Raw genomic sequence first — 13336 nt, 5'->3', positions numbered from 1 at the left:
TTGTTGTTGTTTTTAAGATTGTATTTATTTGCGAGAGAGAGAATGAGAGAGAGCATGAGAGGGAGGAGGGTCAGAGGGAGAAGCAGACTCCCTGCCGAGCAGGGAGCCCGATGTGGGACTCGATCCCGGGACTCCAGGATCATGACCTGAGCCGAAGGCAGTCGCTTAACCAACTGAGCCACCCAGGCGCCCTAGTCATGTGTTCTTGTGACTTTTCCTATTTACTGTCTTCCCATCCTCAAATGGCCACTCTCCTCTTCCTGATTGTTCTTTGCTTTGTGTTCTCAAAGCCAAGTTGGCATTTATAAAATTGTTCTTTAGATGTTTATGTCTGTCTCCACTAGAAAATAGACAAGCTCCTTGGGACAGAGCCCATGCTTTCTTCCTCTGTGTATCCACTAGATCCAGCACAATTTCTGACACATGTTTATTGCATGAACATTTATATAGTCTGTAACCCATTCTGTCTGTCCTTTGGTTTTATTGTTTTCCAGCCTGAACATACCTTAATGAATTAAACGTAACTTTAAAAAATAGATTTATTAACCTCAAAAGATTTATTAACCTATATGACTACTAGTGAAATATTTTTCTGTTCAACAGGCAAGCATGATAATCCATGGATATATGCATTGTATATCATGGCATATGAAGCTGAGCTAATATTGGTAGAATATATTTTTGACAGCAATGACATTTGCTGCATTTTTCAGTGATATTATATATAATATGTGTTCATTGTAGAAACATGGAGCTAAAGACAATTATAAAGAAATTAAAGTACAGCCATAATGTAACTCCTCAGAGATAGACGTAATAGTTTGACTTATTTCCTTCCATCCTTTCTTCTGTAATACTTTGGTGTGTATGTATTTCCTTTGAAATTGGAACCATACTGTGTAAGTAGTTTTATATCCTGATTTTTTTCATTTCATATTAAGAGCCTTCCAGCATGTCATCATATATGAGAATCTTAATATTGTTAAAAATCTTATTAATAAAAACTGTGGACTTTCTAAGGAATTTCCAAGAAGTTTGCAAATTCTTAGCAGAAAGTCTGGGAAGCTAGAGAGAGACCTGTGGGTATTTTGTGAATCAAAAGGAAAGGAGTAACGTTTTGACTGATCTCTCTTAATGACATACTGCTTAACTTCAGCGAAAAAGCAGAATGAATGGAAGGGTCTCAAATGTTTTGACCATCTGTTAGGTGCTATTGTGCTTTATGTACATTTCACATTTTAATACATTTATATACATTTTATATATACTTTATATACATTAATTCATTTGAATATGCACAACAAACCAAGGCAGTGGACATTAATATTCCCGTTTTACAGATGAATAAAGTGAAATGTGGAAGCTTAGAGTGACCTGTCCAAGTTATTCTCTCAGGGAGTAGAATTTTAATTCCATTTGTTTCTGAAGCTTCACACTTTCTCTAACACCAACTCTGAGATGGTACACTGAGCTTGCATTTGATTCCAAGGGCTTTGTATTAGCAGTGCTTACCTGTGGAGTATAAACTTTTGGGTAACCATAGTTTATGAACCCCTGAAATTACCTCTCTTTGTCTGTTAAAACATACATATACTTTTTTAAGGTAGAGTCTGTATTTCTTACTGGCTGTCTAAGGTATCCTTCAGAGAGCTTTATGAATCTCTACTGCAAATAATGGAGCATCCACAAGTCTTGCAGAAACCCTTTGAGGAGACTTTTGTTTTTCTTGCTAGGTTCTGCATCGAGAACATTATATTTTCTTGCTCTATTACCCTTTCATGTGTCCCTGGAACCCATGGCATCCGTTTTCTCTGGATACCCGTCAGTACCCTTGATACTGTCTGTTTATAGGAGAGTCTCAAATAATTTCCACATCGGCCCACGTGCCACCATGTCACTGATTTGTGTGTCTCTGTGTGTAAAATAATAATAACTCTTGCATGCTTATCTCTTAACCACTGAGCATTTCAAACCCTGTTTGCTTCTCTTTACGTAGCTAAAAGTGCCTCACTTTTACTGATCCAGTATAGTAAATAGGGAATCATGGGGCATATGCAATTTCTCTATTCCTATCAAAGAGCTCAAAGAATGCATGACCCTTGATGTGCAAACCGCCCGGTAACCACAATCTTACATATTAGGAAGTGACATATGGTAAATTTGAGAGGGCTACAAATTCTTCCTTGCTCCCATTCCACTGGAATCTAATTCACCTCCTTTAATCTGGGATGACTTTAGCAATTTGCTTGACAAATAAAACGTGGTAGAAGTAATGTTCTGGGACTTCCAAAGGTAAGCCTTAAGATGTCTTGCAGCTTATGCTTGGGCCTTTAGAATGCTTGGTCTGGGGGAAGACAGCTGCCATGTAAAAAGTCTAACTACCCTGAGACCACCATGAAGGAGGAATCACATATAGATGTTGTGGTCAACAGCTCCAGCTATGGTCCCAGCCAGCAGCTGACATCAAGTGCCAGACATGTGAGTGTGTTATCCGTACCATCCCACCTAGTCCAGCCTTCAGATGACTTCAGTCCCAGCTGCCACCTGACAGCAGTCTCATAAGAAACGCCAAAATGAGTGCCTCCCAGTTAAGCCGAGTCAACCCATGAAACTATAAAAGATAGTGATAAATTTTTGTTTTAAGTCACTAAAAGTTGGGGTGGTTTGTTACTGAGTAACAGATAACTGAAGCATGAAGGAATGAATGCTTCTGTTGTATTTGGAGCTAATGAGCTCCACTTACATAGCAGGTTTCCAAGGAAATTCCAATCATTGCTCTTCTTCCTATATTTTGTATGATGGATCTTTCTCTTGTCCTTACGTTCTCCCTGACAATGTTTTTTTTTTTTTAATTAAGTGAAACATTTTTCTGTTCATTTTGCATACATCTGTTGTAAAGATGGGAATTTTTTATGACATTCTGTAACATAGAATTTTTGGAAAAGGGTTAACTGTCTGATTAAATAGAACCTACCACAGTTTAAGAAGATGGCATCCATGGTAAGGAGGCCACCATAATGTCATGTACAGTGGTTTCAGTGGTAAATTCCACTCTAAACCCACTAGCACTGCAGTTGTTCCCACTGAACTGGAACATTGTCCAATTTCTCCATCTGAAGCATCTGCCCAGAGTTTCATTTCGTTTTCCCATTCCATTTTGACATAGAGCATCACCTCAGGCTGATTCAGTGTTCTCTCCTGAGATGAGGTTTTTATTTCAGGCATTGATTCTTAAATGTTCTATTTTTTATCTCATTCATTAGAAGTCCAAAATGAGTCTTAAGGCTAAAATCATGGTGTTGGCAGGACTTCCTTCTGGAGGCTCCAGTGAAGAATCCATTTCCTTGCCTTTTCTAGCTTCTAGGGGCTGCCTCATTTCTTAGCTCATGGCCCCGTCCTCCATCCTCTACTGCTATCATCACACCTCTTTTCCTGACTTTAGCTCTACTACCTCCCCCTCCCAAGGATCCTTGTGATTACACTGGGCCCATCTGGATGATCCAGGATAATCTCCCCTTCTCAAGATCCTTAACTTAGCCACCTCTGCAAGGGTTCTGATGACTAGTACATGAGCATCTTGGGGGTTATTCAGCATATCACAGATACCCCAGCTAGACTAGGAGTCAGGCATTTAAGCAGATGCCTGTGGATACTTAGGAGTTAGCAGGTGAAGAGAGGAAAGGGTGTTCCTGGCAGAGAGTCTTGTAGGTAGGAAGATCTGGAGGTGAAGAAACCATGGCTTCTTTAGAAGAATGAAGTGTTGAATGTGGTTAGAGGGTAGATACATGAGAGCGGGGTAGGGTAGAGCCAGATCATAAAGGCTTTTTTTTGTTTTTTGTTTTTTTTTGCGAGAGAGAGAATGAGAGAGAGAGAACAAGAGGGAGGGAGGAGGGTCAGAGGGAGAAGCAGACTCCCCGCTGAGCAGGGAGCCCGATGTGGGACTCGATCCCGGGACTCCAGGATCATGACCCGAGCCAAAGGCAGTCGCCCAACCAACTGAGCCACCCAGGCGCCCCATAAAGGGTTTTTTAAACCACATTAAACAATTTGAACTTTTAGGAACAAAGGGAAAACATTGAAGGATTCTAAGCATGGGAGTAACAATGATCAAATTTGTGTTTTGGAGGAAATCTGAAGTAGGAGAGCAAAATGGAAGCAGGAAACTGATATGGAAGAGCCCGAGTGGTATCACCTAATTCACAATATGTCTGAAACCAAAATTTATTATTGCCCATCAAAACCAGCACAGCTACCCAACTTCCCTATTGTTGGCAATGTCACTTGTATTCTTCTAAGATCAAATTCTTAAAATTATTTTTGGCTTCTCTCTTTTCCTTCCAATCCCACTCAGTTAACACACCTTATTGCTTCTTGAAATTTTTTAAAGATATAAAGAGTGGGGCGCCTGGGTGGCTCAGTCGTTAAGCGTCTGCCTTCGGCTCAGGTCATGATCTCAGGGTCCTGGGATCGAGCCCCACATCGGGCTCCCTGCTCTGCGGGAAGCCTGCTTCTCCCTCTCCCACTCCCCCTGCTTGTGTTCCCTCTCTCGCTGTGTCTCTCTCTGTCAAATAAATAAAATCTTTTAAAAAAATAAAAAATAATAAAAAGATATAAAGAATATAAGATTACATTAATGTGTCTAAAATAATAAACACTATGGAGGGTGCCTGGGTGGCTCAGTCAGTTAAGCATCTGACTTCAGCTCAGGTCATCAGCTCAGGTCATAAGCACCGGGCTCCGAGCTCAACTGGGAGTTTGCCTGGCCCTCTGCCCCTCCCCCACACTTGTGCTCACCTGCGTGCTCTCTCAAATAAACGAAATGTTTAAAAATAATACAAAATATGGAAATAAATTTCATTTCTTCTGTAACCCCCTAAGTTTCCATTCCTCTGGGCAACATGATTAGCAGATCAGTATGTATTATTCTATACCTTTTCCTATACATTTGTATATATTATAAATATGCATATATTGATGGCATTGCATTAGATACATACACATTTGAAAGCATAAATATATCCCTATTTTCAACCAGCAATGTAGTTTAGATATCCCCATGTTGGTACATATTTTTAAATACCTCATTTTAATATGGAACCATGGTATTGCAATAACGTGAGGCAATTTCAAAATTTTCACTCTGGGTAATTATGCTACCATGAATATCTACACATTATCCTCACATATACACACAAGTTTTAATTTTTCTTAAGATGGATTCTTAAAAGTGGTCAAAAATGCTCATCTTAATTTTTAAAATTTCACTGAGGTATGATTGACATACAAAAAGCTGTACGTATTTAATGTATACAACTTAATGAGTTTAGAGATAAGCATACACCCATGCAATTAACAACACATCAGTGCCATAAACATACTCATCACTTCTGAAAGTTTCCTCCCATCCTGTGTATGTACATACATATGAATGAATGGATCGATGGATGGATGGATGGTAAGGGCACTTAGCAATTTTTTAAGTATATAACACAGTGTTCTTAACTAGAGGCACTATGCTCCGTGGATCTCTGGGAATTACTCATCTAGCATAACTGAAACCTTGTACCCTTTGACCAATTTTGAAAGATTCAACTCATCCTCTAAAAAGGGTGACAAGAGGGGCGCCTGGGTGGCTCAGTCGTTAAGTGTCTGCCTTCAGCTCAGGTCATGATCCCAGGGTCCTGGGATCGAGCCCCGCATTGGGCTCTCTGCCCAGTGGGAAGCCTGCTTCTCCCTCTCCCCCTCCCTGTGCTTGTGTTCCCTCTCTCGCTGTGTCTCTCTCTGTCAAATAAATAAATAAAATCTTAAAAAAAAAAAAAGGGTGACAAGAACCATAAAGGCTCTGAGATTTTACCTTCCTTTCAGGCTAATGAGTATGGGCCTGTCATGGTTTTACGGATGTTGGTTAAGGACCTGCTACTCCTGGGTCAGGTGCAATGGACTTTATTACTCAGAGCACAGAAAGTCTCAGGAGCTTCACGTTGGTGTTGGTTGCCCTTGCCCTCAAGTGCCCGTGTGAACATAGTCCATGTAGTGGACTTGCTGGGGAACCCTGAACTTAGGGAACCCCATTGTTTTATAATAAGCTGCCAGGTAATCTGCCCTCTGCCCTGGAGAGAGACTTTTGCTTTGTTCAACAAATCATAAGCAAATCTCTTCCTTATTCCACATACAGACACAGTGTCTTTCAAGGCTGGTCACTAAACAAACAGCCTTGGAAGAATTGTCCAGAACAGAAGGCCAGCTAGTGGCTCTGCTCACAAGACATGGTAGATATGGAAAAGACCCACAGAAAATTATCTCAACTAGGGATTGAACTTATTTCTCCTTCTGCCAGTGGGACACGAGCTTACCTATTTCTGCACACCCTCATTAAACACTGGATGGTACAGATTTTTATATTTTCATTTTTATAATCGAATGGGAAAGCTAAAATGTTTTCTTCTTGCAATTTGCATTTATATAACTAGTGAGCTAAGTGAGCATCTTCTCATGTTTCTATAATTTGTTTGTGAATTGCTAATACTGTGGGACGCCTGTTATTTACCCCTTATTTTATTGGTTTATTTTCTTGTATTTATCTCTATATTTTCTAGATATTAATCCTTTTCCTGCTTTATATGGAGCCATCACTTCGTTATTTTAATTTTATTTGCAGTGGTTTCCTTTGTACAGTTATTTTAAATTTATATATGATCTATTCTATGATACTTTTGGGGGACAATATAGAATTTTATAGGTCTTAGTTAAAAAGCATTTAGGGGGATTACCAAATGAGATTTAAGTATATCTTCTGATTTTTCTTTCAAATCTTTCTCTTTTCAATTTACAAAGATTTTTTCCTAACCAGTTTTTTCAAAGATGTTATATATTTATTTGAGAGAAGGGGGGTGGAGCCAGGGAAGGGGCAGAGTGGGAGGGAGAGGAAGAGGAAGAGGGAAAGAATCCCAAGCAGATTTGGCACTGAGTGCGGGGCCCAACATGGGGCTCCATCTCACGACCCTTAGATCACGATCTGAGCTGAAATCAAGAGTCAGATTCTTAACTGACTGAACCATCCAGGTGCCCCATATAACCAGTTTTTTAAAGATAGATGTAGTCCTCTAAAAGAAGTAGGAAAATGTTTTCGCTTTAGAAATACCAAAATACAAGATGCCAAGATAAGAATGGAATAACGTTAGATATCTTTTTTCCAAACGGAGAATTCTGTGAAACTTCACAGTTAACAATAGAATATCAGAGACTCTGAGAAGTTCTGTAGGAGAAAAAATATTTAATTTAACTGGACATATATGAAATTTTGTTGGACCAAAAGACTTCTTAAAAATTCCATAGAGTATCTCATGACATCCTGTGGGATGCTGTTGGTCCATGAAGGCACTGAGAGGCAATCACATGTAATGATTAGAAGCAGGGTCCCTGAAACCAAACTGTGCTGAGTTACTTACCACCCGGGCATGTTAATTAACTTCTCTGGGCCTCAGCTTTCTCATCTATAAAATGGGGGTATTATAACTTATTTTGTGAAGGAGTTATAAGGATTAGTTGAGTTATATAAGTGTTAGCTATTACTGTGGAACATTCCGCTCTTGGAGCATTGCTATCAAGCTGCTAATATTGTTAATTGGTCTCCCAGTTAATGTTCAGAGAATCAATACCATTGTGAAATTTAAAAAAAATTCAGGGGCACCTGGGTGGCTCAGAGGGTTAAGCATCTGCCCTCTGCTCAGGTCATGATCCCAGCGTCCTGGGATCGAGTCCTGCATCGGGCTCCCTGCTCAGCAGGGAGTCTGCTTCTCCCTCTGCCCACTGCCCCCCCCCTCGTTCTCTCTCTTGCTCGCTCACTCTCTCTCTCAAATAAATAATAAAATCTTTTTAAAAAAATTCAACTACTGCCCTGCCATTGAATGTGCCACACAGTTGTCCATGTAGGAAGAAATTGCGCTACTGGAAATAAATGCCTGTGATTCCATACCACCTGCCCTGGAGTCTTTTGTAAGACTATGGACTCTGAGAAACAAACAGGGTTTTAGAGGGGAGGGGGGAGGGGGGATGGGTTAGCCCGGTGATGGGGATTAAGGAGGGCATGTACTGCATGGAGCACTGGGTGTTATACGAAAACAATGGATCGTGGATCACCACATCAAAAACCAATGATGTATGGTGACTAACATAACGTAATAAAATTAAAAAAAAAAAAAAAGAACTATTTATTTCACTCCCCACAGCATCTTTATCTCTATGGTCGGTCTCACTGTTTGACAGACATGTGGATTCTTGCCTGCTTATCTATTTGAAAGGCACTCCCAAGTGCATTTTGCGTATGCTGTTTCATGTGTATCCTGAGCATCTCTGAGTGCGCCAGAAATCTACGTCACTGTTGTGTTGTCACACAGTGACAAACAGGAAGTTGATTTTATTTTTATTAATTTCATCCTAAGAACACTTTCAGAAATAGTTCACTTTGAAAGCTACATTTCAAGTACTCCTTAATAAGATATGTTCAGCTCTTTCCTTTGACTAAAATATCAACCTGTATTATTTTTAAGTGTGTGTTACTCAAAACATATGCGTTTTTGTTTTTTTTTTAAATGCCTTTTGGTGATGCTGTGAGAATTTTTTAAAGATTTTTTAAAGAGAGTGCGGGGAGAGGGAGGGGTAGAGGGACAGGGAGAGGATCTCAAGCAGACTCTGCACTGAGCACAGAGCCCAATGCAGGGCCTGATCCCAGGATCCTGAGGTCATGACCTGAGGCAAAACCAAGAGTCAGATGCTTAACTGACTGAGCCACCCAGGCACCCTGAGAATTTTTTATTGTTGCATCTTTTCTGGTGCTCAGCAGTTAATGATCTGTCCAAAGCTATCTTTGCTGAAGGGCAGAAGAATGACTTAGAAACTATTCTGTCATCTTTTTAAATAGTTTAGCTCAGTTTGGCAAGGCTGCTGGCCAGAGAGGGAAAAATTCACATCTGAAATGTTTAAGGAAAGATATCTGTTTAAGTGAAAGTATTAAAAAATAAAATGAAAATGGATTTCTTTTAATTGGACTAATGTTTTACCAGGCACTTTTAACTAAAAAAAAGAAAATGAGAATTGACTCTGGTGATAAAAGGCACTGGTGATTGTTTTTACTCATTTTTTCTTAGCTGATGAAAGTGTGTAGGGGGCAAGGGATTCCCCAGGAGGGGGTGTGAACTAGCTGAAAAGAGGCATTAAACAATTGTACAGATTTAGGTGAATTCATCCCAACCCAGATGCTGGTCCTCCAGAGGCTCAGAAATTTCCTTTGGTTGGTGTACAGAGAACAGATTAGACATAGGTTCAAACGCAACCAAACACAGAGCGTTCCATTGGCAGGACCAGGGCTCTGTGGTAAGCCAACTTACAATCAGAAGTGTCCAGGCGGAAGTGAAATTCAAACAACAGGAAATGGTTGTATGATTTGCATCATTAATATCGAAATTTGCCAGACTGAGGCCCCATCCCTCAACATGGAACATGTGCAACAGGGAATAAATGGGTTACTTTCATTTTGAGGCCCAAGTGTTTTCCTTCTGGTCAGAGCCTGGATGGGCATCATTGGCATCTAGCTCCTTAGATCTCCTTTGTCTATGCCCAGGCTCACTGTCTCCTCTTCCTCACCCCATCTTTCTCCAGAAGGACTGTCATCAGTTAGATTGCCTCCTATTAAATTATAATCACAGTCCAGTCCTGCCTCCTGGAGGAAACCCCCTCATTTTCTTGATGAAGTTTTGGCTCCTTCTAATCTCCTTGACCACTCATTTATAAATCCGTTCTCTTCAGTCCTGGTACAGATGAGCAAAAATCTATTTAGGGCTAATTTTGTTAATGAAACTCTCCCAGGGCGGTTTCCTTTCCTTTATACCTTTGCATGATTTCCCATCTTCTCTGTCACTTTCCAATGCTACCCTGTGGTGTTACTGTGCTCCCTTCTTTTATTCTCCTCACTGGGCAGAGCCTTGGAGCTTTACAGGGCAGATTGGCATTTACGATCCAAGGCAAGGACAGCCATAAGCTTCAACTCAAATATTTTGGTGGCCCCCAAGCCCTTGAATAACTTCTAATCACAATTCTACAGAATATTCACATAACGGCATTCTAAATCTGACATTTCAAATATAAAATACATTCTAAGTGAACCTGTCTGTAATGGTAGGATATTCATCCATTGAAAACTACCAAGTGGCTTTTCCATTTCAGTGTGAGACCAGATGAACCACAAAAGGGGTGGAAAAACCGGTTGTGTTCTTTATCTGAGGAGACCACCGTTGACAATGATGCGAAAACCAAACCATTAACCTTTCTGAAGACCCCCTTTTGCTCTAACCTTGTTGCTTCCTGTTCACGTCAACTTTGGGACTCTCTCATCTCTGCTACCTCTAGGATTTTGAAGATGGAGGAAAGGCCTGGGGTCCTTCTGGAAAGTCTGTACTGACCAGGGCAGTTTCTCAGAGGGGGCTAGCCCTTGACCTATCAGAAGAAGCTCATTTCTGAGTCATTTCAGCCAAATTATGGTTTGGTGTACAATGTATAGAACAAACACCTGGGGGCTTTGGAAAGCTAGGCTCTGGACAAGATCCTGTCCTTTCAGATTTCCTGAGATTTTGATGTCAGCCTAGCCTTATGACAACTGGGAGGCCCCAAAGCAGCCTTTGGATATCTAGTTATGCTTGGAAACCTGGCTATAACCAAGCAAACCAAGTGTAACTTGCACATAGACTGTAATTCATAGACCTGGGAGTCTGAGGGACAGTGTCAGGGGATGACACTGAAGGAAACTGAGGGACAGTGTCAGAGGAGAGGCCACAGGCCTAGAGTCTTCATTCTTATGGGGATGTACAGAGAGAATCTATGTACCAAGCCAATGGAAGAATGTGCTCAAGAGTTAGGGTGAGGGGGGCGCCTGGGTGGCTCAGATGGTTAAGCATCTGCCTTCAGCTCAGGTCATGATCCCAGGGTCCTGGGATCGAGCCCCACATCGGGCTCCTGGCTCAGCGAGGAGCCTGCTTCTCCTTCTCCCTCTGCCTCTCTCCCTGCTTATGCTTTGTCTCTCTCTCTCTCTCTCTCTCTCTCTCTGTATCTCTGTGTCTCAAATAAATAAAATCTTAAAAAAAAAAAAAAAAAGGGTAAGGGACAAGGCCCAGTGAGCTTCTTATGTTGACAAGGGGAAGTTTTGGAACATCTATTTTATGTAATACATACCTAGAATAATTCACAAATATGTACCTCCTGAGATATAGTCATCTTGACAATAAAACATTATCCAGTATGGTTGAAGTTCCTGCGTTCTCTTTGATTATATCTCTGAATTCCCCTTGAAATCCCTTGTATTGATCCTACAAATGTATATATTCCTAAATTAGATACAGTGTTGTTACAAATTTTTTTCTTTCACATATATGCTGTCATTCTGCATGAAGTCTTCTGTCACTTGATTTTTTTTTTTTTTTCATTCATTGCTGTGTTTGTGAGAAACATTCCAATGAATAACATTCCAGGTAGCACTGATTCATATTTGTTTTGTCAGCAGTGCTTTTTTTTTTTTTTTTTAAGATTTTATTTGACAGAGAGAGAGAGACAGCGAGAGAGGGAACACAAGCAGGGGGAGTGGGAGAGGGAGAAGCAGGCTTCCTGCAGAGTAGGGAGCCCGATGTGGGGCTCGATCCCAGGACCCTGGGATCATGACCTGAGCCGAAGGCAGACGCTTAACGACTGAGCCACCCAGGTGCCCCTCAGCAGTGCTTTTGATGCAGTGGTCCTAGTTGTGGGGAGGAAGGGAAGGAATAGGAGGGAGCCAGTTAAGGGACAGTCCAGGCTGTGCACTTAGTGTCCTGCAGTGGTGACTCCGTTTACCCATGGGTCAGCTGCAAGGGTGGTAACAGGACCTGGCTGGTAAAGGAAACTAATTATAAGGGAAAAAGCTGAATTTGCACAGAGAATCTGGAATCAACTAAATATAAATAATATTTCATGGCAACAAACATACACAGCAATTATTTAATAATTGCATGTTTACGATTCAAATTTTTTTGAGTTAAGTATGTCACTATTTCAAACATTAGACAATGTGTGTGCTATTCAGGAAATGGCCTAATTAACTTTCCTACCTAATTTTTCTCTCCTTTGCTTTCTCTATCTTCCCTGGGTTTTCTGGATTCTGCCCCACCAGATCTGATTCCTGCCCTGTGCTGTTCTGAAGGATTGGTGTTCGTCATCATCGGTGAAACTTAGCTGCCTCCCTGACTGGACACCACAGCAAAGGGGCTTTGCTGATCTTTCTGTTAGAACAATAATGACTTTCTTGGAATGTAATCCCAGTGGTGTCTCTTTTTTGTGTAGCCCGGAAGAATACCTGACTACCATCGGCACTTCTTCAGAGACCTTATAAAAACCACTCTGCCGTCAAACACAACTGAGTGACTCTGGGCTGTTCAGGAGGGCCTTAAGAACTGTGGCTATCGATTCACCTGGAAGATTCAACCACTGCTACCCAGAGCTGCTGCTGGAATACCATGTCTAAGAACTCGGAGTTTATCAATCTGTCATTTTTGTTAGATCATGAGAAGGAAATGATCCTGGGAGTCTTAAAGAGAGATGAATACTTGAAAAAAGTGGAGGACAAGAGAATAAGGTAATATTTTTTAAAAACTTTTCTGCCTTTCCTGACTGTTGTCTGTTTGAAGCCAGTTAGATCAGAAATTGGACAACTGCGACCATGCTGGGGACAAATGTTGGTCAGTGACTTCATGGGCTCCCAGCAGTAGCCCAAATACCAGAGCACGTCTTTGATATTTTATCATTAGCTAGATGGGCGGATGGAATCGAGCAGATAATATGATGCTGATGAGAATGCCCATTTGCTAATAACATCCTAAGTGGCAGTGAAGTAGAAGGACCGCCTTCCACTTTGAATACCCGCTCTGAGATGTATTAGTTTTGTGACCTTGATCTAGTGACTCAGTTTCTCCATGCCTCGGTTTCCTCATCCCTAAAACAAGGATAATAAAAGTGCCCACCTCATAGGATTGTTGCAGGGATTAAGGAAGATAATACATGTGCCGTGCCTGGTATGTAAGTTCACAATTATTTATTTATAATGCCTTTCTCAAGTCAGTCTTTTTTTTTTTTAAAGATTTTATTTATTTATTTGACAGAGAGAGACACAGCGAGAGAGGGAACACAAGCAGGGGGAGTGGGAGAGGGAGAAGCAGGCTTCCCGCGGAGCAGGGAGCCCGATGCGGGGCTCGATCCCAGGATCCTGGGATCATGACCTGAGCCGAAGGCAGACGCTTAACGACTGAGCCACCCAGGCGCC

The 13336-nt window shown here is 41.2% G+C and overlaps 1 protein-coding gene across 1 annotated transcript in view; it reads left to right on the top strand.

Annotated features, from left to right (window-relative positions):
• The window catches only part of SYTL5 (synaptotagmin like 5), a 142888-nt gene that overhangs the window by 18934 nt on the left and 110618 nt on the right, over positions 1-13336 (top strand). Inside the window, exon 2 of the mRNA XM_081809002.1 lies at positions 12361-12652. Within this exon, the coding sequence (XP_081665128.1) occupies positions 12534-12652 (119 nt within the window). The 5' untranslated portion in view covers positions 12361-12533. The remainder of the gene's footprint in view (positions 1-12360; positions 12653-13336) is intronic.

This window comes from Leptonychotes weddellii, chromosome X (assembly GCF_054177405.1).
Source record: "Leptonychotes weddellii isolate Sample4059 chromosome X, ASM5417740v2, whole genome shotgun sequence".
Taxonomy (NCBI): domain Eukaryota; kingdom Metazoa; phylum Chordata; class Mammalia; order Carnivora; family Phocidae; genus Leptonychotes; species Leptonychotes weddellii.
The sequence above is the reverse complement of the archived record's forward strand: the minus strand, read 5'-3'. Positions and strand labels throughout refer to the sequence as shown.